The sequence below is a fragment of the Nothoprocta perdicaria genome, unplaced genomic scaffold, assembly GCF_003342845.1.
Source record: "Nothoprocta perdicaria isolate Ctin4 unplaced genomic scaffold, notPer1 scaffold_20, whole genome shotgun sequence".
Taxonomy (NCBI): Eukaryota; Metazoa; Chordata; class Aves; order Tinamiformes; family Tinamidae; genus Nothoprocta; species Nothoprocta perdicaria.
The window spans coordinates 247,808-272,763 of NW_020455205.1; the positions used below are offsets into that span (position 1 = coordinate 247,808).

Consider the following 24,956-nt stretch of genomic DNA (forward strand, 5'->3'; position numbering starts at 1 on the left):
ACAGTATTTTTTCCCCTGTGGTTTACAGTGTGTGGGTTTTGCTGTTTGTTTACTGTCTTTACTCTCATTGTATATATCCAGATACTTCCTTGTTAGTATCATGAGTGACCTTGTTACTCCTCCCTCAAAAACTCCTACCCTACTATTGCATCCACTTGCTCTTTGACCTCCCTTTTCTGTTTTGTTTGGCATTGGTTTTCTTTCGCTTGCTAGTATTTTAACTCTATACATTTTTTCAATATGTCCCAACAGGACATGCCACAGGGGAATGATATCCTAAAGCTACTCACATRAATCTGCTTTCAGGAGGACTGGATGATATATCAGGCCAAGAAATACACTGTTTTGTTTTCAAGCAGGTAAGTGGTGATTATTCTAGGACAGCTGTTTTCCTTCCTTCYACACCTACAGTTTAGATGCTTGCATAATTTTTCTTTCTCAGCACTTTATCTATAATTAAGACCCTTGGACATGCATCATTAATCTCCAAAATTCAAATAGGCTTTAAAACCAAAGCATTATTTCCTATTTTTTCTATCCTATTGTTTTTTAAATCAATGTTTCTAATAATTTATAGCTGTGCTTTGCCTGTTAAGCTGAGTTTTCTGCTGTAACTAAAGGTGACAGTTTGAGTAGAAATTATATTTCCAATGCCAGAAAAAATTCCTTCATCCACTCTTGGCCCTGTTTCTTGTATCAGATCTTTCTCTAGATTCTTGATAAGGGCAAAACAGGTGCTCACTGCAAAGGTTAATTATAAACCAGGAAGCTGATGGCAGGAAATCTCAGCCAATACAAGGGTTCTGCTGTATTTCCGGAAAATGCTATAAAGCAATGCAGACTGCAAACTGGTTGGGTAGGAATTGGAATTCCCACCAATGTTTTCCTTGTGCTSTGCAGTGCAATGTGTCCCAATATGTTGTACTCCAAGTTGACTTCTCAGCTTATCAGAGCTGGGGGATACAATGAGTGTGGGCTCATAGTGAGAAACCTGTTTTGTTAAATACATGTGTCTGTGTTCCCTTGACTGGGACAAGAAAATTTTAGGATTTCTAAGTGTTGAAATTATGCTTTATTATTAATTTATGATTAATTTATGATAACAGATTAATTATGATAGTAGTTTACCATATTCTATCCAAGCATTTTTGAAAATGAGCTTATTTTCAATTTTTCTAATAAGCATAACATGAAAATTCTGAGTTTTTTCCTTGGTGCTGTAATACTGGCAGAGAAAAGGCTCAGGTGATTCTGCTCAGGGAAGCTAAAAGGCTGAACTCATAGCTAATCTTTCAGACTGTCCTGATGCACAGATTTCAGATAAGTGGTAAACAGTCACTTTGGATTAACTCCACTAAGAAAAAACAAGTTAATACATCAGCAGTCTGGCAGTGTTTGCTGAAGAAGTCAAAGAGAAATCCACATTGAAAGACATGTTGAAGTTGAGGAGTCAGTAGTATGAGAGTCTAGTATTTTAAAGTAATAATTAAATTTCTTTAAGATTCAAACAGCCGTACTAGATCCTGTGGTAAAGGTGACCTTTTCAGTAGCCAGGAGATGATGAGAACTGCCATTTAATATCCTTTGAAATAGTAATGTAAGTGGATTTGGGAATTCTTTTGTGCCTTAATATTTGACTGTTGATCACACAGTTATCTAGTAGGAAAGAGTTTGAAGTTAAAAAAAGCATTAAATAAAGTAATGAAATAGACATAGAAACTATGCCAAGTACTATGTCATAACAATAATATATTCCAAGTGAAGGGATTTGGTAAATGTGAAGCATGGTATTTATTCAAAGGCTCTGTCAATGAAAATGAGTAAAATCAGATCACAGGGAGGTGATCTGGAGATTTAAACAAAGAAAAACCTAGGAGGTGTCAGTTGATCCATGCAGCATTTTTGCACTCTGAGAATCTGCAGTGAAGGCCAAGTGTTGGACATGACTTACTCCTCTTTCTCTGAAGAAGTCACAAAACCAGGCGAACATGTCAGAGCAAGAAAACCTAAATTCCTTTAGTAGAAGGGTCAAGAGCTGCATTTAGGGATGCCCTGTCTACTGATGTGCTGGTTCCAGGTTTGAAGTAGGCCTAGGGCTGTCCCATATTCAAGTTAATCAAACTTTTACTACATAGAGGTGTACGAATGCTGATTCCTCAAATGGCAGCCCTTCGGTTTTAGCAAAAATAATGTCTAGCTGTTTTCTCATGTGTTCTGAATCCGAAAGCTATGGACTGCTAAGCTCTGAACTCCAGCGACAGTTAATTTTATAATCAATACAGAACAGCCAAAGATCATGTACTTTATGGCATTTAATTAAAACTCAGTGAAATAGGATGAGATTCAGACTATTGCTGCTCAAACCTGTTTGAATTATTGTTTTCCAAATTCAATAATGGCTCTTTGCCACAGGCCTGATTTGCAGCAAGCCGCTATTGATTCGAGTGTCCAGGTTCCTTGCAGTCTAAGGATTAGCTCTTATGTGAGAAATAAGAAAACTTTGCATGAGTGAAGTAAGGAGCATCAAATATAWATCTGTCAGCTGTAAAGTTGGCTGGCAGCAGCAGAATTAAGACTATGTTAGAATTTTAACTCCTTCCTTCCTGAGCGAATTACTTATTAAAATTCAGACCTACTGGAAAGAAAATAAAAAAAGAGAAAAAAAGGGGGCAGAAATTCAATTTCTGATGCAGATATGCTCCTGTCAACATTTTATATATTTATAGTAGCATGAATTGAAGCTTGAGTTACATATGCTTCAGCATAATTCCAAATATTTTAACATGCTGTAGTTGTAACATTTCATGAGGAATTGCTATGTCCTGTTTCCTAAAACAACTAAAGTTTTTTTTGTACTTTTTTTCTTGTACTTTTCTTTTTTCACACTGTTTTTAGGTCAATTTTCTAAGTATGGGAGGACTTTTGGTATTTTACTTAGTATAAGTGATTTTTAATTATTTTTTTTCTGATCTTCAGCTTGAAATCTCTTACCTAACTAAGAGCAAATTGTTTCTTAGTGTTCAAACTGTCCCCAGGCTTAGTTACTTGTCCTTTCTCTCTGACTAATGAGGTCAATGGGGAAATGCCAACAGTGGCATAGGCACGGTTTATGTTTAAGTGAATATATGATCTACAGGAACAGAGACAGTGTTTGTAAATGAGATGGCTCCATTTATATCTAAATGTAGCTGTATTTATTCTTATATACTGAATTTATTCTATATACTGAATTTCCCCAGGCTCCCATTTCCCTGTGGGCAGTCAGAGAGAATAGCAGAGTGTGCTTCCCCGGCTCGTGGTGCTCCAGCCTTTCCGTTCCTGCACTCTCCTGCCTCAAGAAACATTTCTAAGTTCTCTCGTGCTGAAAAGTTGCTAGAGGACTTTCCTTCTGCTGATAATAAAAGAAAGAGTTTAAAAAATTGCTCAGTAATAACTGCGCATCAGGAATGGCTTTGGAATGAGCGGTAGCTATTCCTACCACTCTTAACAGCAAACGCAACCTATCCACTGTCAGCTGACAGAGGTTGGATGTATGCCAAGGGGAAGGTCATTGGAACTGTACAGCTGAGATGCTGTCCTCAGGGAACCCCGGCTTCACAATGCAGCCAGAAAGTGATATGCTGCAATCCGTAGTTTAATAGGGCACTGCAATGCAACCACCTTGTTGTGGTGTGAAAAACTGTGAAAAAGTATTTGCTGTGCTATGGAATTGTGTTCAATAGCCAAAGTCCATCAGCTTGGAGTTTAGATTTTTTAGAGGAGGGTCAATTAAATTCTTCAACCTTTCACAGAAACATGCAAAGCAATAGCTTCCTTCAGGTCAGCTTTGCACATCCTTCACTCCTGAAGGTTGGGAGAAAAAGCTGAATTTTCATGAATGCTTTACTTGGACAAAGGAACTATTGGAAATTGGAATTCACAAAAATAGTTTAAGAAGTAAAAAGAACAAGGAAATAAATATAATAACCAATAAATTTTAAAGCAAAAATTTCACATTTTTATGGATGATTTCTCTATTTGGATTCTATTATAGATACTGTTGTTATTAATGCCATATCCTATTAGATTTTACTGTTTCCTCAGTGATGAAGCAATAACATAACTATTTTGTGGTGATTAATTTATTCTTAAGCTAAACTATTTAAGTCTGAATTCTTTAAGAAAAGGATTGCCCTATAGCATGTTACCGTACTTTCAATATTAGCTCACCTAGGAAAACTTTGTCTTTTTTATCTCCTATTAGAGTTTATGTATTTCCCCAAAAGTAAAGGGTATCTTATGGATACAGTAATACTTCATAGACAATGTGTTCATACAATGCACAGAAACTGCTATATGGTTGTAGAGCTACAGTTGTATACAGTTATGGTTATGCAGAGATTTATTTCAGTTTACTGGATAAATAACTTAGGCAAAACATTGAATGGCACTTGCTGTGTATAACTGATGACAAATATCAGATTACACTGAATTTCATCAGAGTCGATATTGGCAAAGAAATGACACTGGTCAGTACTCTTACAAAACTCTAAGTCACTTCGACCTATTCTTTTTTAGTATTGTATATTGTTAACGATATATTTTACTTGGCCTTGATATTTACTGAGGCTATTGAGGTGGCTGGACTATGCTGTTTTTACATTCATATTACTAAAAAAATGTTATTTTCAAAGTGAAACCTGGAAACATAAGACTTGAAAACAGTAAGTTCTCCTGACCTTCTGGCTTTGAAGCTGTCATGGAACAGGCAGTGACATAACCACAGAATTACAAAATGRTCAAGGTTGGAAGGGACCTCTAGAAAACATCTAGTCCAACCCTGCTCAAGCAGGGACACCTAGAGCACGTGGCACAGATGGTAACCAGGTGGGGTTTGAAGATCTCCAGAGAAGGAGCCTCCACAACCTCTCTGGGCAGCCTGTTCAGGGCTCTGTCAATAATATAGCTATAGTTCCTATTTTTTTTTTTAAACCAGGTCTGGATTTTTTTTTAAGTGTGTGTGTGTGTATATATGCATATATATATATACTTCTTCTACTTTTATAAAAGTAGAAGTACAAATACATACATATAAATTACCATGTTACCAGTATGGGATGTACAGTTCCAGTCCGAGAGTGATCTTAGACTTAAATCAATAGTGCAGTAAACATAGAAAATGTTGTTTAAGTCACTTTAATTTATCTGTATCTGAAGAATGTAGTTGCCAAGGAAACTCAGGCACAGTATGCTTAAAAACCAATTTTAAATTGATACTCTCTTAAAAATATACTAGTCCTGCAATTCATCTAAAAGAGTGACATTATTATTGGTGACTTTTATATTCCAAATGAAGATCTTTTTGTGCATGTGCACTACGTTTTGCATTTATGATGTAGTTGTTACTGTTTGCCTAAGATTTAAATCTTTGCAAAGCTGGTAATGTTTATTATTATTATTTCATACTTTGCTAGCATCCTTCCAAAAAGGCAATGGCCTGTGTAACTGCCATGAACTCCGCTATCTTTCCACACACATTATCTTTCCATTCTCTTATTAAAAAAAATCTATGCAGGCAAACCTTGCCTGCAGTGATTCACTCTCCTTTTTTTCTGCTTTCACTAAAAGAAGATTTTTGGATTCTATAACCTTTTGTGGACTATGACTAAGTCTAATCTATTTTATGATCAGTTCATGACCTGTTTGCTCTTATAAAACTAGTCTAGAGCATGTTGTAGTATGCAGTGTTGTTGTTGGAGTTAGTAAGGACGAGCTGAAGATCTGTCCTTTAATGTGAAAATAGTAATATGATGGCAAAGTAAAACATGAAAGCTCCCACCCTTCTTTTGAAAAAACATCTACTGAATAAACTTGATGCCACTGATCCTGTCCATCCTATTCAGGGTGTACCAKTGACCTTTTGAAAAAACCTTCACAAACCACCAGCTCTTGCATTCTTCTGMTATTTTCCATTGCTCAGTTTAGTCCTAGCTATCTTTCTTTGGGCTTCATCCTAAACAGTTCCTCTCTTTCGGTATTTACGCGCATGTAGAAGTTAATCACATTTCCCACTTAATTTTTGTTTAGACAGCCTTTTCTGATTTACTTCTTTTAATATTTCCTCAAAATTCACATTTATCATTTCAACTTCTTAACATTGCATAATTCATTCCAAACTCTTGATTATCCTTATGGTAGCAAGGTGCAGCCATCTCCATTCTTCTAGCTGTAGTATCATCAGTGAGCAGGGAGTAACATACTTTGCTAAGCAATTTCTATGCCAGACAGCCATTATTTGAATGGGAGAGCAGATAACTAACTATGAAAATTAACAAAAATAATAGGAAAGATTGATCCATTTCAAGAAAAAAATAAAAGAATATAGAAATTCACTGGTGGTTTTTCGTTTTTAAGTACACTTCAAGTGCAACAAGACCTGAAATAATAAGTAGATGTTCTAACTTCATCCTAAAGACCAAGTACTTCTCAGAAGCAATAAATCTGACAATATTCTGGCCCATAGCTTAATAATCAAAATGAAAGTCAAAGCATCAAAGCCATTATTCTAGCTGAGATGAAACCTCCTCTTGTAAGTGTCCTGATATTTGCTCAGAGTTGGCCAGCAGACAAGGTCCTTCTTCAATATCCTTACAAATACATCCGTGTACCACACTTCCCTAATTCAAATCAGGCATAGTGATAGCACAGTGCTAGTGCTGTGCATTTCTGTGCCCCGCTTTCCATTTCCTTTTTTTTCCCCCTTTTGAGTAAATGGCTCTGTGCCTACTCCAGATTACCAAGCTTGRGAATAGAAGTCTTATACATTACTTTTGGGTTTACCATTAACAAACCATGACCTCAGGCAATCAGAATGTTAAAATACTTTTAATTGTTTTGTCACTAATTAATGTAAATAATTAAAAAATAGTCCTAATGTACATGGCAAGGTAATGAAATCCTAATGTCCTGATGTAATGAAATGCGTGCATTTCACATTTTGGAGCAGATTCAACTTTTCATTATGCAGCTGTATGCCAGATGTCTTAATCTCTATATGTTCTTGTGAATCCAGCTTAGCCACAAAGAGACCTTCTCACATGGTAAATGAGTGCTTTTTCTTTTCATTAAGCTGAATCTCTCTCTCCTTCAAAAATAATTTTCTTCTAGGAAACGCAAACGCTTTGGTCTTCTTTAAATCCTTGAGATAGAGTTCCTGCTTATGGTTTTGGTTTGTGGTTGATTCTAACTCAAAGCACACTTTGCTGTAAGATACTGTCTTACTGATAAAGTCTAAGAAAAAAGTTGTAAAATAAGAAGCCTTTTCCAAAATTGAATTTGGCTGTATAGATTGCTACCTTGCTCTTARTTCAGTTTATTTTCTTTGGTATATACAAGCCAAGCCCCTTTCTGCTCACTCTTATGTTTCAAAATATGGGGATTTTTTTTTAATCAATTATCTGCAGCAATCACATATTCTTGCATCTCTGTTCATACTAGCTGTGGTGGCATGGCTCAAGGAGAGATCTATATCACTGAAATGAAATAGTTTGCATTTTAGGGCTGCTTTTTTTGTACTGCTTACAAGCCCAAGCCCCTGAAGTTAATGGAAATCTTTCTACTGCTTTTGAGCAGACTTTAGATTTGCATTTTATCATATGCATATAAACTATCATTGAAATACATTACCTAAAAATAGGACAAATGACAAGAAGATTAAAAAACAAACAAAGAAAAAGATGCTGTCAGATTGCTAGTATATATTTTTGTTTGAGGAAATATAATAGGTAGCTAGGATCACCTTTCAAATACTTTGTGTTTGAAAAGAAAATTCATGCTTTACTGTTACAACAGAACAAAGGTTTAGAATATTCTCCTATATAGCTAATGTTAAATAACAGTAGTTTGTCTTAGATTTGAAAAAAATATGTTAACATCTCTGATGGGCGATAGTTACTCTGGTAGATTTTTTTTTAAACAGACAATTAAAATATAAATAACTCCTCTATGATTCCAAATATTTGTTAAATTCAAATTTTGGAAGAAGGAGKATAAAATAATTTGGATAATAGTTTTAAAATTTAAAGGTTACAATGCTGATTTCTTCCAAGCTAATCGCTTCCATCGTTTTTATTAGCTTTTATAGAAATTTTCCTCTTATGATAACAATTTAATTTTATCTCTGGAAAATAACTTTACAGTTRAACAACCACTTTCAGAAATGTTTATTTCAGATTGATTTAACCCATTAGATTACTTTAACCCATTACATTATCCCTAAAATATTTTTAAAAGAAAATCTTTTTTAATTGACAGTGTTAAATTCACAGCTGATTTCTTTTGATCTTGTTTCAGAAATGAACACCTATTAGTTCATAGATTAGTGACTACAAGAATTCTTTAACTCTCACATTTGAATATTKAAATATAATTTCTGTCAAATGTTTGCCGTCTCTTTTTTATATGGTAAAAAATARCAACATATTGAAAAGTTAAGACTTTTCAATAGAAATGTGAGAGGGTTCTGTATTAGAAGGATTTTTTTTTTAAATGCAGCTGTGTTCTGTTTCCTGATACTTTTGATAATCAGGACCAAGAAGTAGTAATTTGACAGTGATTTTGTAACAGACCGGAATCTGGAAAAACACGCAYGTTTGGCAACCAGCAGCATTAATTACAAGTTATTAAATACAGAGAAAGAATTTCACTCAGCCACAGCTTTGAAAATCCCAGCAGTTTTTGCGCACAAGAAACAATCGATTATATTTTTCATTTCTTTGATGAGTTAGCAGTTTCAAGACTATTTTTATTTTTGTATGAATTGTAATAGATGTGCCTGAAACTGAAACCATCATGCTTCCCCCTGGCTGCTTGCAGGAGATGCCTGCCAGGGCCCGGCATGGTCTTTTAGGAGATGACACTCGATGGTGAGTCAAGTGCAAGGATTGCTTTCTRTCTGTGCAGAGATCACTTTAGCTTCTCCTATGTGTTGGTTATGTAGGTTGTAATTCCCTGGGGGCAGAGGCTGTCCCTTGCTATCCTGATGTCCATGCCATCCTGATGATGCACTGGCTGTGAAACAAGAGGAGACACTTGTAAAGCCCGCAGGCTTTCTCCTKTTACCTGCATCTCTCCCTTATCTGCCTCCTGCAAACTCTTCAGCTGTCCTCCAATGGCACCTCCAGTGGCAATTGATAATGACGTTTAAATGCAGCATTACACATACTTTAGTGTCCAAATCACTTCATATGCAAGCAGGTATGGAGCAGGATTGTCGCCCTTGTGGCCCTATACAGGACTTCCATAACCCTCAAGTCTGTTTTCTCCAAGATTTAGGCAGCTAATTCCTCATTGGAAGTTCTGAAGGCCACGGATCTCCAAATTAACCCACCCAGTCTCCTGCCAAAGTTTGCATGCTATTTGTCTATTAAATAGTAAGAAAAAAGTTCCAGCGGAAGAGTCCTCTGCTGCAGATCAGAGAGAGATTTTGAAAATACCACGAGGCCAATTCATTCTTCTGAAATGAAAAAGTCTTCTCAAAATTTCTCACCTGCCTCAGGGTAAATCAGCCCCATCAGGAATTGCACTGGTTCCCGGAGAAGCATGGAAGTGAATCCAGCCTTCCACGTAATAAATATCAATGTTGGGCTTCTGTGATATGTCTGGTGTCTATTCTACCACGTCAATGGGAGAAATATTATCAAATTAAGATGCCTTTAGAATTCTGTTTTTGATTGCCTCTTTGCTTAATTGACCTCTTAATTAGAAGATGAGTGGATTTGTAACTRATATATTAGAAAGAACCTTCAGCAAAAATGCCATTCTTTATCGTATTTCTTATATGAAAAGCAATCCATTTAACAGAATTTCACCCTTGTTTWGAGTTACAATTAAAAGTGACAGATAGGCCACATCTCCCAAAGAAAGAGGTTCAGAATYACACTATTAAAACAGGGAATAACGAAGGTCTCTTTAAATCAGCTGGTCATAACTAGTAGTTTTAATGTTTACTTGGTGGTTTGATTCTATAAATACTTAGAGAGACTTTAAGAGAATATAAATTTTAAGACTAATTTTGGGAAACTGATAAAGTCTGGAAAAATAGTTCTCTGCCTGCTGACTGATGACAGAAACTGGTGAGCTAGTGTGGCATGATGATTAGAACTGGAATGGTCTCTATGGGTCACTGATTTTAAGTGGATTATATCTTTGAAATTCTGTTTGCAAACAATATGACACTTTATTTCCAAAACATCCTGTAAGAGTGTTGAACCTATTAAAATTCCACACATTAAATCCTTGAACAACTGTACATGCAAAGAAACCAAATAATACCACACAAGTGGAGGACGTTCTGCAGGCATATCCTAATGAGATTTATTTGTGTAATGGACTTATTTTGGCAATTACATCACATGTCATAAATATAATAGGTTAGGACAATATGAAGGAAATGATTTCTTTATTTAATTTGACTTGAGCAGAATGATTGAAAAGAATACTTGATGAAGGATTTCTTCTGATTTGGTTTTGTTTTGTTTCCATTTTGGAAGAGGAAGAAGAGAAAAGGAGTTAATATGGCACAGCCTTTAATATCACTTTGCAGATTGTTTGTTCTTATGTGTCAGAATATAAGAGAGGTGAGTCATAAGGGAGTACATTTTGTCCCACATATTTAAAATGAACAAAGGCAAAGTCTACTGTTATTGTTATGGGTAGAACAGTACTTCCAGTCTTGATTAAACCCACTCGTGACAAATTACCCCAGTTAGAATGGGCAAAATGCATCAGTAACAGTGACATGAGTCTTCTCTTCCCATTTAAGGATCTGGACCTATGGTAGTGTGAAAACAATAGATTGTAAAGCAGACATTCCTCAGCTATAATTTTTAAAGTGTCCTGTTGGACTGATTGCCCTCTCTGCTATTGATTACAGGCAGCCAAATGGTCAGAGAATTGCAATACAGAGCTTCCTAGAAACTCTTCATGGGAGTGCTTATAAATTCGTAGACAGAAAGAACACACTTCTTGTAGCCAAATTTTAAAAAGGAGTTAAAAGATATTTCAGTGACATATCTGCTATGTAATCACTTTGTTGTTATTCTATCCCTCCTGCCTTTTTTTTAAGTTGAAGAATTGTACAGAATAATGAGTGCAATTGCACAGAAGGAGGAGTCTAACTAGTCAGAAGGATTTGAATTATCTCTCACACACATCCTGTACTGACACAAAAGATAGTGAGTATCAAGAAAATATTGCCTAGAAAAGGTATGCAGATGAAGAAGAAAATAAGGGATTATTATTATCCTCCCATTCTTTCATTTATACCTATGCTAGGCACCGTTTGTAGTAACCAAATCATTTTAGAGCAACACTATGTGATTAAGAAGAAAGTGTCTCTAATTAATGAGAAAATATAAATCAATAAACTGATGTAATGAAAGGTTTCAGTAGGCACTTTTAGTATTTACCCTTTGTTGGCATGATTTGTTAGTGAATCATCTGACCAATAACTAGCACCTTCATTTTTATGTTCATAAAAACATTTCAAAGAACAAATGTGAGTAGGAGAGTCAAGAATTAATTTGTTTTTTAGTATTGCATATCCTGGCATACTGCAAATTTCCTGGCTTAGACTGGAAACCTCTGCGTTTAGTCATTGTTTTCCACTTGAAGGCTTGTGTGAATGTTGGATAGCCGGATGATGGATACTTGAGCTCTTTCCTCATGCATTAATATGGCTTAACTGTGATGACTAGGCCAAGCTGTCTGCTTCAGAAACTTAGCACATGATTTTGATCTGCTCATCAAACCATTGCTTTGCAGGCCTGCTGGTATCTCAGAAACAATCTGCTTCTTTAGCTGGTATCAATGGGCCCATCAAACAACTGAAGGGCAATTTCTTGCGCTAAGRGAACGACTTCTTGGAGTCTTAATGTGACAGAATCAAGACCTACATTAAGACAGAAAACCTGTCTTTATCTGATGAGAAGAAACACCCTGAAAATAAGCATGTCCCAAATCGTAGTAAGCACTCCCTCTCCTGTTCCCTGTCTTCCAATTTCAAATTTCACCAGGGAATGCTTCCCCTTTGCTCTATCTACTGCAACTCTTACCTCATTTCCAGGGGATGTTTCTCATTATCAAGAAAAGAATTGAGCTTCCTTGCTGATAGGAATGTTTAGAAAACAAAACAACATTATCCACAGTTGTACTTCCAGTAAGAGCAAACAGTCCCTGTTCAGATATCAGCAGGTGGAAATCTCAGCCGAGTGATGTTATGTTTGTTGTTATGATTCCYGATGACCTTTCTTGTTTTTATTCCACACTGATAGTGAGTACCTACTGGTATGTTGGTGCTTTTAACCTTCTGCACTCATGTAGGGCTTGTTACAGAACACCATTAATTTATATTTAACTACCTAGGAATTTCCTCCTTTAACTGCATTGGCCAGTGTCCCAATTCAGGCAATATGCCAGAACTGGTGGCTGCTTTATTAAGTACTTGATAGTGAAGCATAAAGGTCACAGTGGYCTATGTATTATCTGAATGACAAAGCCATGAATGAACTATTTAGTGCAATGTGCTGAACCGTGTTTTCTTAATGGAAGGGTTTTATACATATTCTGAAATTAGTACTGAACATATTAGGATATTGGAAGTGTTTAGTTTATCTACCCTCCCCAGAAATCAATCAAAACTAGTCTCAGGAGACCTGATGATATCTCTAAAGATATTACAACTWCTATTATATATTTCTTGCACCTACATAGTCTAAATAGTCTGTCAATATGAGAGTGCCCAAGAAATAAGATATTCTTACAAAATATCTTTTTTCAAATTTGGGTTGAAATTTATAATTTTGTCTTAATACTAGTGAGTCAGTACCCAATTCACAAATTACACCTGATTTTGAAAGGAGACATAACGGCTACGTACTACTCACAAAAAAGCTTTATTTAATGTTTAAGATGTCTAAGGTGACATCCTTTATTGTGCATTTATGGTTAGCTGCCTAATTATCTTCCATAATATTGGCTTTATTTCCTGCCTACATTTTCCACACATGAGGTATAATGAGGTAATTCCTAATGCAAAATCAGTCCTTCACCTACCTTAACTGTTTCATAAAGTGATATTGTGAATTGCCCTTCATTTAAACATATATATGTGATTTAAAAGAAAAACCCTCTGTGTCTAAATATCTGGTGTAAGGCCCAGTTAATACCCTCCCTCCCAAAAAAAGACATATAAATTATTTCTCGTTTTCTAATAATGAGATTACTAAGCATTACTACTAATAATACAAGAATTGKGACTGGCTTTTTAAAAGAATGAGTCAGATAAATTCTGAGATTTCCAGAACTGTATTTTTTCTGTCTTTATATTTCTGTTGCCTGCCTACTGCTAGCTTTGGAATAAGGGAAGACTCTGGCTCTTGAACCATTAATTCTGTATATATAGAATTCTGTATATATAGAATATATATAAATATATATATAAATATATACAAATCAAAAAAGATGCACAATACTGCCTTATCTAAATGCCCCTACTCAAAACCTTCCTTTCTACCCAAAACCTTCACGTGAACGTTTGCTTCTTCATTTGAATTTCTCATTCAACTTGTAGAGTTGGGTAGAAATGATATAGAAACTTGATAGAAGTTGCTTATGGAAGGGACAGAAAAAGGGAGTCCTGAAGGGCTGCTAACTTAGAAGAACTTGGTAAACTGAACCCTGCACAAAAATGGGTGTTACAGGATTTGCTGTCAGCGTCTGTGACCTCAAGAGTTGTTTCCATCTCAAATGATTATGGGCCAAACAATGTGGCATTTTACTGAGGGATTTTCACTGACAGTTTCATTTGATTGAGGAGCCCAAAACCTGATCCTGTTTTATTAATTTCCGTTTATCATGATCTGATTTATTACTTTTGTCTCCTAAAAATAAGGACTTGGTATCATTGATATTTCACGGAATTTGATTAGTTGGAAAGATGACATTTTGTATCATATAAAARGGGAAAAAACTCCTGAAATTTTGTGCGAAGAACTGTCAATCATGAAATCAAAGCATATACAAGGCATCATTTATAGCTRCATCAAAAATTTAAGAAAGATGGTATAAAGGAAGAGATATTGCTTGTATGTGCATTCTACTGAAATGTTTACCTGTTTATTTACCATTAGCTTTTCTGGTCTTTAGGGAAAAATTAGTACAGTGCTTGAGTATGTGTCTGGATTTGTAGCCAGAGGCTTTGAGGAGCTGATCACTGTACACTTCATTCACCAACCAGCAGTATAGTCCTAAAAAGAAATTTTAACTTTTTTCATAGTGTTCAGAGTTTGACAACCAAGAGGTGGCTCATGATTGTCCAAGTGCATGCAAACTGTCTTTTTATCTCTGCATACACCAATTCTTTAAGATTGCCTTCTTTATTGAAAGTCACTGGGGAATGAATGGGATTCTATGAATATGAATATGCTATGGATAGGAAATACTAGTTTCTTCTTTCACCTTGTAACTGGGGGCAAGAAGAAATAGTAATGATAGGAAGAAATATCTTTATGAGTCCTGAAATGTCTTATATTTTCAGGAGTCCAAGGTTTTATAACAAACAAACACAGACTCCAAAACACATTCAGAAATGCTGAAGTCATAGTGAACAAAGCCAATGCCAAGACTGAGCTGTTGTGCAGTCTTTTGTGGCTTTTGAACAGCCCTAGTAATACTGRGACTCTAAGACTCACCCCTCTGTTGCTTTTGCACCTAGACCTTCTTGCTTGTACCAAGGTGCCTGTCAAACCTGGCTCCATGCTGGCTGGTTGGCAAAATCGTGACAACATTGAAGAGCTGCTGCACTGAGGAAGAGGAGATTCACTCTTCCTCTGAGCAATAGCTCTTGGCTCAGCAGTGCAGCCCAAGGAGGGACYGCCCTTGCAAGGCAGGACCTTCCAGTCAGGCCCACAGCAATGATTGTAAGGTGAGGTTTTTGGTCACTCCTACTCCTGTTTTTGCTTTCATTACTAACGGGAAATTGAAATGACTTGACCAGCATGAACAGCCTAGTTCTGCTATGGCCAGTTTTCACTCCCTTCCAACCTTTCAAAGTCAAAATCCTATCTAACCACAACCTCACAATCATCTCAGTCTATAGGAATTATTATTTCAGCATTTCTCATAGCAAGGGCACACAAATTTCTACAGTGCTGAGCTACAAACATACCTGCCTGCTCATGGCAATGCCTAACTTGTCTGCTCCTTTGGAGCTGACAGCACAAAATTATGGTGTGGGGAAGAGCACTTACTAAACCTGCTGTCTGAGAAGGCTACTGGTAGTTTATAGACTTATTTTGCTATGACTCTTCCTTGTTCTCCTTTTCCCATCAATTGAAATTTCATTCTCCCTCCTTTCAGCAGACCAAGGCTTTCCTCTGGATATGCTCTACTGTCTGTGTTTTTCTTCCTTATTGTAACTCTATTTTTCCAAGTACGCTGAAATAACTTGACCATTGCTGGGTTTATCCTCTTTAAGGAAGTATGATCTTAACAGTATTGAATTCACCAAGCCATCAGCTCCAGTGTTCAACACCTAACTTATAGCAGCTGGGGGATTATATACACAGAGATATAAAATATCCTAGCATTTGTAAATAAAATGGATTCTTGGAGTACAGATWGCATGTAATGTTGAAAGTCTGCCTTCTGCAACAGACTTTGGTTCAGTTACCATTCTCTTCATTATTTTCCTGTTCCTTCAGTAATTATTGTCTTTTGTAGAAGGAAGCATGCCTTCAGAAATGAAAATGTTAGCAGAAATTTGTCTTGGTCTGCTTGAAAATAGCCATTTAACTTCTGCCCAAACTAGAGAGTTGTGAAGTAGCAGCAACCTTGCTTCAACAGGGAGATATGTGAAAAAATCCTGCTAGGGAAAAGGTTCAGCATAAGATCATAGTTAGAAATCTCCATGTCAATTTACTTCTGGAAGAGGAAACTTAAAGTCAACTAACTTTAATGGCCAATATTTTTTTTTTTTTGATTTTTTGGGGGATTTTATTTTGGTCTTAAAAGAGTTACTGGGAATTTATAATCACAATCAGTTGAAATTGAATTTCTTTCTACTCTGTTATAGAACTGTTTGCTTTTGCAAAATAAATTCCAAATATGTCATTTTCAGGAAGATTTCACGGTGCTTTTAGTTGTCCCTGTGTGTGATGGGAGGTACTGCCGAGGGACCAGAGTGGCCTGTGCCGTCGGGGCTGCAGCTGGTTTTATTCCCAGTGCTACTAGCAGGGAGGTTGGCAAAACTTGCAGCATCCCTGCCTCCCCGAGGTGGGAGCAGTGCAAATCACGGCTGCGCTGGAGTAACGGATTTTAACAAGTTCTCCCTCCTCCTTAGCGCCGAGGGGTCGGCGCCGCGAGGGGCGCTGGCGGCGGCGCTGCCGGGCCGCGGTCACGGCGCCGCGGGACCCGCGCGTCCTCCGCGCCCCGCCGCTCGCTGCGGGGCGAGGCTGAGCCCAGGGGCGGCCGGTCCCGGCGGAGGGCGGGGAGGGAAGGTGGGAGGCGGGCGAGGAGGCGGCGGCGGCATCGCGGGAGGCGGCGGCGGGAGCACCGCGCTGCGCCTCTCCGCCCAGCCGAGGTGAGCGGGGCCGGGGCGCGGGGCGGGCCGGGGCGGCCCGTGGGGCGCCCCCGCGGCGGTGCCAGCGCGCGGGCCCGCGGCGCCCGCCCCGCCTCCGCCCGCGCGCACTTAAGGGCCGGCGGCGGCGGCGGTGCGGGGCGCGCGGCTCTCGGCGCGGGCGCGTGCGGGGCGCTGCGCTGCGCGGAGGTAGGAGCCGCCGTGCCCCGGCCCGGCTTCCCGCCGCGTCCCGAGCCCGGCCCCGGCGGTGATAAACGCGGAGCCGCCGGGTTTGGAAGTGTGAGCGTCAGCGGAGGCGGCGGCGGGGCTCGTGCCCCACGGCGGGCGCGCGCGCGCGGGGTGTCCCAGGGAGGTGTCGGCGCTGCCTGGAACATAAACGAGCAGCGGCGAGGGGAGAGAAGCGAAATGCCGCGCTCAGCTCGAAGCTGCCCATTCGGAGCTCTGTTTATCTCGCTGTGGTTGGGTTGATGAATAGTTCTGTAGTAGGAGTAGGTTGCAAAAACCTTTGCTCGTGTTTGCAGTTTGACCACCAGCATGTCCTTGTGGTTGCTCTGATTCATGTATATTTAATGAACGTGTACATTATATATGCATTACATACATTTTATACTTTATTTACCTTTCATACATTGACAGCATAAACATACAGTGCATTTTGTCTATGCTCTCTAATGCACGTGGATAATTGTTTTACCCTGTGCCCGATGCGCTAAAAYGTGGTGCTGTATCATATCACTGAGAACATGGGGAAATTAGATTTGTACCACAGACTAATATTGTGGAATTTGTGCTTCAAATGTCACTGGAACAATGGCATGCTTTTTACAATGTGTGTTTATTTGTTTTTAATATTACAGATGCCTCTTGATTGCAAGACTGCTGAAATGTTTTGAGCACCGCCTCTCCTTTCCTAACCATGAACAGTTCAAAATCACCAGGACTGGCTGGATTTGGAATCTTAAAAAACACAACCTGCCACACAGAGAAGAAGATTTCAGTTTTCTTTTCAATAATCTTCATGACGGTGGGAATATTGTCCAACAGTCTTGCAATAGCAATTCTTATGAAGGCGTATCAGAGATTTAGACAGAAATCAAAAGCCTCCTTTTTGCTCCTTGCTAGTGGTTTGGTCATCACTGATCTCTTTGGCCACCTCATCAACGGAGCCATCGCAGTCTTCGTGTATGCATCTGATAAAGACTGGATTCGCTTTAACCAGTCCAACATCCTTTGCAGTGTTTTTGGCATCTGCATGGTGTTCTTTGGTTTGTGCCCGCTCTTCCTGGGCAGTGTGATGGCTGTTGAACGTTGCATTGGAGTCACAAAGCCAATCTTTCACTCTACAAAAATGACTTCTAAACATGTGAAAATGATGTTGACTATGGTATGTCTGTTTGCTGTTCTTATAGCTTTGCTGCCTATTCTTAGGTTTAGAGCCTATCAAATTCAAGCATCGAGGACCTGGTGCTTCTATAAAACAGAACATGTTGAGGACTGGGAAGACAGATTTTATCTCTTACTTTTTTCTTGCCTTGGGTTACTGGCCCTTGCTATATCATTCTTGTGCAATGCTGTCACAGGAATTACCCTCTTAAAAGTCAAAYTTAAAAGTCAACAAAGACAAGGCAGATCTCATCATTTTGAAATGATCATTCAGCTCTTGGCTATAATGTGTGTTTCTTGCATTTGCTGGAGTCCATTCCTGGTAAGAGCCTAACGTGTTTGCCAATTTTTAATGCACATCGCTGTCTAAAACTTACCCTTTTTTATCCCCAGGTTTTAAGGCGCTCTAGTCGTTCACATTTCAATGCGTTAGTTCTACAGCATGTTGCCCATGATATATGTACCTGTGAGTCTGCAACAAAAACAGTAATTTTATTCTTCACTTCTAATCATAAGTGAAACAGGTTGAGTTAGCAAAATGTACAATGAAGGGTTTATTTCCAGTGAAGCAGGCGGTGGGGAGGCACAGGGGGGCTAGAATAAACTAGAGCAATTGCTGAGCTTACCCAAGAAATTCAGTGAAAACAAGAGGTGACTTATCTGCTTGGTTTGTACTGAGGTTTGTAATGTTCTTTACTGATCATAGTGTGTTCATTGTGATTTACTGCTCCTTGCAAACTATGCTACAGAAGATTGCAATTAWGAAACTAAAATTCCTCCTCTCTGTTTACGGCTTCTTCAGGTCTTTGCTTTAGAGTTGTGTTAAAAAATAGTTGCTGACCAGGGGTTAATATAAAAATTTGCTTAGGTCTGAACAAGCTGGGTTTGTAGTCTGGACAGATCCCTCACAGAGATTTCTCTGCGTACTTGGTGCTTTCTTGGCTGTCCCAGATGTGACTTAGGGCTGCTCACTAGCACTGGCTGTTGTGATTCTTTCAAAGCTGTGAGTGTTGGTCAGATTAGTGTGTTCTCTCCCAGGACGCTGTGTCAAAAGAAACAGGATTATGATATGGAAAAAAAAAATGTGGGATAATGTCTGATGACATTAGAAACCTAATATTAATTTTGTCTGTCTAGTGTAGTAAATCTGACTGAAGCAGTTTTAATTTTGTCTAGGGTGAGAGTTTAAGTCACAAATAATATTAAATCTTAATTTGTTTCCTAGAAACAAGGTCCCATAGTTTTCCACTGACGTGAATGAGGAGCAATTTTGGTTTTAGCTATAGGGTTCATAAAAATAGAAAATTAAGTCTGAGATCGGAATCAGATCCAGTTATATCTCATCTGCTCACTGGCTATGCTATAATATCTCCAATCTTATAATATCTCCATCTTCTAAACTGGTCTCTGAACCAGTTTAGAAATGGTTTAGATACTGGGAGTAACCTAGCTGCAGCAGCTGAGTATATTTGGCCAAGCAGCATCTAAGTTTGTCAGTGCTGCAGGAATTAGGAGTGCTTTGGTCTCAATTCACACTTCCCTGAAATGCACAAAAACTTGGTTGCTTGTGTCAGTAGAGACAGATTTTTTTTTTTCTGCTGCTTCTTTCTTGATTTTTCTAGACAAAGCCTGCAAAGTAGTTTAAATTCATATTTGCTTTTGTCTTTGTCCTGACAGCTGTATATAGCAAATAAASAGAGTAATCAGAACAGGATAGCAAGCTTTTGTAACGCATTGTTATTTCCAGATACCCCTCACCTCATTAGATTACTCTGGAGCAAACACAGAAAAATTACCAAGAAGAGCAATGGAAGCAATTGCTTTACTTTTCTATGAATGGGAGTATATTATCCATTCTCAATATTTATTTTCAGTTAAGTGAACTTAAGGATTGCAATTAATTTTATTTCAAAAGCCTTTGGGTGTGAAATGATCTGTAGACTTYTTTTTCCTCAAAAGAAGTATTGCATTCTTGCAGTATATGAAGAAACCCTGAATGCAATTGCTTTGACTTTTTCACTGTTGTTCATTTTATTAAGACTTTCTTCTCTCTTTTCTGAATTATGCAAATATATATTTTTAAATCTTAACACTGTTCAGTGAAATCGTAGTGCTACTTTCATTGAAGTATTTAACATGGTGTGTGTTGTAATTGAAAAGAAATTATTAATCCAGCAGATTTTTTTCTAGAGTTTGGCATTCTCATAGCTAATGAGGTAGACCAGTGAATTACTTCTTGCTTAATTTTGTGCTTGATAATTTTTGAGATTGTGTGGCAGGGGGGAGCTGATAGAGAAGCAACCGTAGCTTGCTTAAGCAGGTACTGTATAAATTCTGGATGCAAATCTGGTAGTGTTGTCTCAGCACTCAGAACTCTCCATACTTTGCTTCTAAATCTCTTTAGAAATGAGATGAGCCCAACTGCCAACAAAATTAGCCTAGCAGCGTGGAAAGTAGTTCTGTCATATAGGCAAATGTAAATTTGAAATGAGAATTAAAAAAGTAAAAAAAGGTCAGTGTGACATAGGACTTAGTTCTTGAAACAGAGTGTCAAGGAAGTGAATGATAGCCATAGGCTGTTGCAGTCAGAGAAATGCAATGAGATGAGTACCTAAGAATTGTCATATGTGGCTAGAGTCCAGAACAGTATAAGAATAAGCACTTTTTTTTCAGGGTGATATACACTTTGATAGATTGTGCCTGGTCTACACAGTGAAATGGAGTTRTGGCCACAGTCTGTTGCTTGTATGATTTTTGCATTAAATGCTGCATATGTGACTAGTCCCAGGGCTGGAGTTCTTGATAGATACTTTCTTACGTGTTAGGCTTGTAGAGTGTACATCAAAGTTAAATCTGTGAATTACCACATCTTTGATTTTGTTTTGTCCGCTGAACACAAGCAGAATTATACATACTGCATTAATTTAGCAATTAGTTTATTAGRGTGTAGTGAATCATACAGGTTAAGTGGAATAAAATTTTGTCAAGAACATACAGTGCTATAGCATACTGATACAAAGATTCAAAATTTATCAAGGCATATGATTAATGATGAATTGCTGATGCAAATCTACACATTTTGCTTCCCTGGAACCTCTCAGGTTGTTTCATTTGTGAAAAGAGTGATTTAGACTCAGTARCTTAATCTGCATTTGCCTAAATAAATGTTTCTTGAAAAAAAAAAATATGAGCAGGTGTCTATCGATGAAGTTATAATAGCTAAATGCATATTTGTATTGCATTCATTTACATATTTAAACAGTTCTTACCCAGTGATGTACGTAAATCACACAGGTGAAATCTGAACACAGAGAAATCAATAGAAAGCCTTCTGTTTACTTCAGTAGATCAGAACGTCCCTGGACATATGTGCAAATATATTTGCAAATATATAAATATATATATATGCACATCTAGATCGGCACCTTGCAAACGTTTGCATTTAGTGAAAGGACAGCAAATAGTAATTAATATGACAAATGGATGGAAAAATCCCCATAGAAAGCTGATGTAATACTTATTTTAGATAGCTCAATTTTAAAATCTTGAGCATTTATACAGTATCTTATTAATGGCTGCTTGCTTTTGTTTTTAAGTGTCCCCATAATTCGTTTTTGCCAYGTAAAATATACTCGCAGTGAAATCTTGATCTTTTAATCTCCAAATTGAGAATTTTACCCTTGCTCTCTGTCCAAGGAATGTATGCATTTCTGCAGTAAAGCTTTGTATGAGAATGACTTGCCTCTACCTAAACTGAAGTGAGGTAAAATCAAACAAACCCTACGAAKAGAAAGCAGAAGGTGAAACAGTTTATGCTACATGTGGCAAGAGCAGGGACTTATTTACTGTGATTATCTATCTGACRGCAGGTTTGGTTTGTTTATTTTACCTCTTTTTAATCTTTTCTGAGTTACACTAACTCTCATTGGGCATGACTACTAAAATCAAGTCCATCCAATACTGTAATCTATCTGCAGATTTACTTCACTTATATTTTAATTTATAATTTCAAAGTGGAATGACATATTCAATCATTGTTCTGGTGTAAAATTATCTTCTAATGATTTGAGGGACATATGACTCTTCCTTTATGGTATCTAGTTTGAAACTGATCTTGGCTTCCGCACCTGATCAGTGGTGGTGAACCTTTTTCATGCTTTTTGCCCCATTTCTTTTAAAAGAAACAGAAACCCGCTGCCATCTTGGCTACGAAATGCCTGGCACCAGTGCTACTCACCACTTCTGCCTGCTTATATAATATAGATAATATGTTTTAATCTATTACAACTTCCCTTTTAAGATTCCTGGAGCTCTGGAGCATCTTTCAAACACAGAGCCCAGTACATGGCTCATGTGTCTCTGCCTGTGGTGGTTGGACAGGGATTTCCTTTCTATCCTTTTGAAGCTCCCTCTTGCTTGCTCTTTAAAAATGAACAGTGTTCTCAGGTTTTTGCCACTTTATGGAACTTTATGGAAATCCTGTAATGGAACCCAGGGATGCAGGAGAAAGGACCACAAAGTCAGTCTAGGTTTGTGCAGGTCTTGAGCTCCATAATTCTGGGTAAATAAATCCAGGGAGTGAGGGATGTGCTGTCTGGGCAATGATCAAGCACTTCTCTTGTGGGGAAACATTTCTCACTATCTGAGGAGTTGAGAAGAGAAAGGAAATCACAAAAAAGCTCACATTAAAATAATGAATTTTCTGATAATTTGTATACTTGGTGATTTGCAGCAGCACCCTGCTTTGTGGCTATCAGAGCCTAAATTTTCAATTCCAGTAGTTCTGTGTTGGGAGAGGTCATTCCAGAAAATGGCTTCTGGAGATRCTCACTTCAGCTTCTCTCCACAATGAGTCATCCTTCCTTAATCCTTACAAGTGTCTTATTTCTTTCCTAAGGAATTGTGAATTTTGTTGGGTAAATTTGGCCCATAGGTCTGGATTCCTAATGCAAATTGTTAGTTCTGAGGATTTTGTGACGAAAGTGATGAAATAGATTGTTATATAAAACTATTATTTTGGCTGTGACTCTTAAGTCTGTCTTGTCATGAAACAGCTCGTTTTGGGAGCTATATTTTTATGAACAGATTCTGACTGCAGTGCGACAAGTTCTGTGGGGCTCAAGGCAAAAACATGTTTTAAGTTTTGTTTTTGGAGTAGCAAAGTGAACATCCTGAAATTAGAGACAGGAGGGAATTATTTCAGAGTGAGTTTTTATACAGGGAAAAAGTTATGATATGGAGAAATGTCTAATCCTTTTCATCTGTGGAGCACAGTTTTGACTTGAGAAAAATACTTTTACATTTAGATTTAATTATTAATATATTTTTCCATACTTTTGACTTACTGCTTTCATTCTAGTTTACATTCCTTCTAATACAGAAAATAGCCATCCTTTGTGTTTGAAAAGATGTCAGTTATTTATTTCCTGTGAATAAATTGGCCCTCACTCATCTACTTTTTTTTTTTTTTTTTTTTTTTTTTTTTTTTTTTTTTTTTTTTTTTTTTTTTTTTTCCACTGTGTAGATTAGTTTCTAGCAGCTTTTTCTCCTGCCATTTCTTCCCTTTCCAACTAGTAATTTTACCTGGGTCTCCCTGAATTCGTCCCTACTTTGTGCTGTCTTGTGGAGTGCGTCTTGCTGGTGCGATTGGGTGCACCTAGGTCTGAACTGAGTTTCTGGTTGGCCAAACTTTTGCTGAGGGTGTGAGGCTGCTGCCCCAGGGTGCTGGTGTTCGTCAGACCCAACATTTTCACATGTTGGCAGAGGTCAGCGGGTTGTGTGCTTGACATATCTTGTGTTATCACAGCCTAAGAGTCACTTCACCTGCATTATTGCCCAAGGTGGTCCTCTGCACACCCCGTTTTAGTCTGCATGAGTGTAACTGTGCACTGTGTGACCACGTGCCATGAATTTGTCACTCCATGCCTCTCTTGTGCATTTTTTTAATAGCAGGCTGTTTGGATTACGCTTATACCCCTTGCATCTGTGTGAGCAATGGGGATCGTTTACATGGGCTCATGATTCTTTTGTTGCTCCTTGGATGCCTTTAAGTATTGCTGGATTTATTATCCCTACAAAAAACAATAACTAAAGAATTGTCACTTGGCTTGCACAAAGCTGCAGCCGCTTGGGCACAAAGTGGCGCACAACATGGGCACTGCAAACCAGGAGTTTCTTTTAAGCGAGAATTCTTTTCATAGAATACTTTTCATTTTCCAGTCATCTACTTCTCAAGGGTGAGAGAGATCCTATTTAATATGTTTATTTAGCGAACGCTGCTGCTTTTAATGCCACTGTGAAAGTTGCTATTGGAGGAAAAAAGTGTTTTCTTCAGGATTCAGATTTTCAAAAAAATAAGGGTGATAATTTCTGGTGGTTTAGCTGGCTTTTGTCATTGAATCCATGTCTTCTTTTGCTGTTCTGAAATATGGGAAACTTGTTGTCTGTTGATGCCCTAAGACGATGGAGTGTGGTGTCAGAATAAAGCAAATATAATTGACGTCTGCCCCTGGCAGGATTGGTGACCTGCTGCAGGAGCCCCTGTGCTAATAGCTACGAAGACGTTACTGTTGTGTCTCTTGGGGCAGTGCCATCTCAGGACCCCAGTTCTGACACAGAGGGTTTAATAAAAATTGTAAGGAAAATTGTAGGGAAAGCGAAAGGCCAAATGTCTGCCAGGTAGGGCTCTTTAGTGAAAAGCATCCGTACAGTAATGATTATTGTAGGGTTTTATTTCTTCTTCMGGTCTTGCTCAGTCAAAACAGGAGCAGACATTTGACTGAATAAAATGATCCCCGAGTTCYTCTGGAGGAAAAAGAGTTTCTTATATGGATTTGCTCATCTTTCAAGCAATGCTGGAAGAAGGGCTCTCCCTCTTATGATCATCTTCCAATTCCCAGCTAAGCTTCTCAATCCTTTAACACTGTGAAAATTCAATTCTTGCAGGAGTTCCTCATAA

General features: G+C 38.0%; 1 protein-coding gene across 3 annotated transcripts in view; it reads left to right on the forward strand.

Annotated features, from left to right (window-relative positions):
• Positions 1-283: 283 nt before the first annotated feature.
• Positions 284-24,956, forward strand: part of PTGFR (prostaglandin F receptor) — a 36,558-nt gene continuing 11,885 nt past the window's right edge. Inside the window, exons 1-2 of one of the 3 annotated variants that reach the window (XM_026038046.1) lie at positions 284-359; positions 17,473-18,320. In XM_026038046.1, coding sequence (XP_025893831.1) covers positions 17,532-18,320 — 789 coding nt within the window. In that variant the 5' untranslated portion in view covers positions 284-359; positions 17,473-17,531. Of the gene's footprint in view, positions 360-17,039; positions 17,104-17,472; positions 18,321-24,956 lie in introns of those variants that run through there. The other 2 variants (XM_026038048.1, XM_026038047.1) reach the window with 2 other exon arrangements.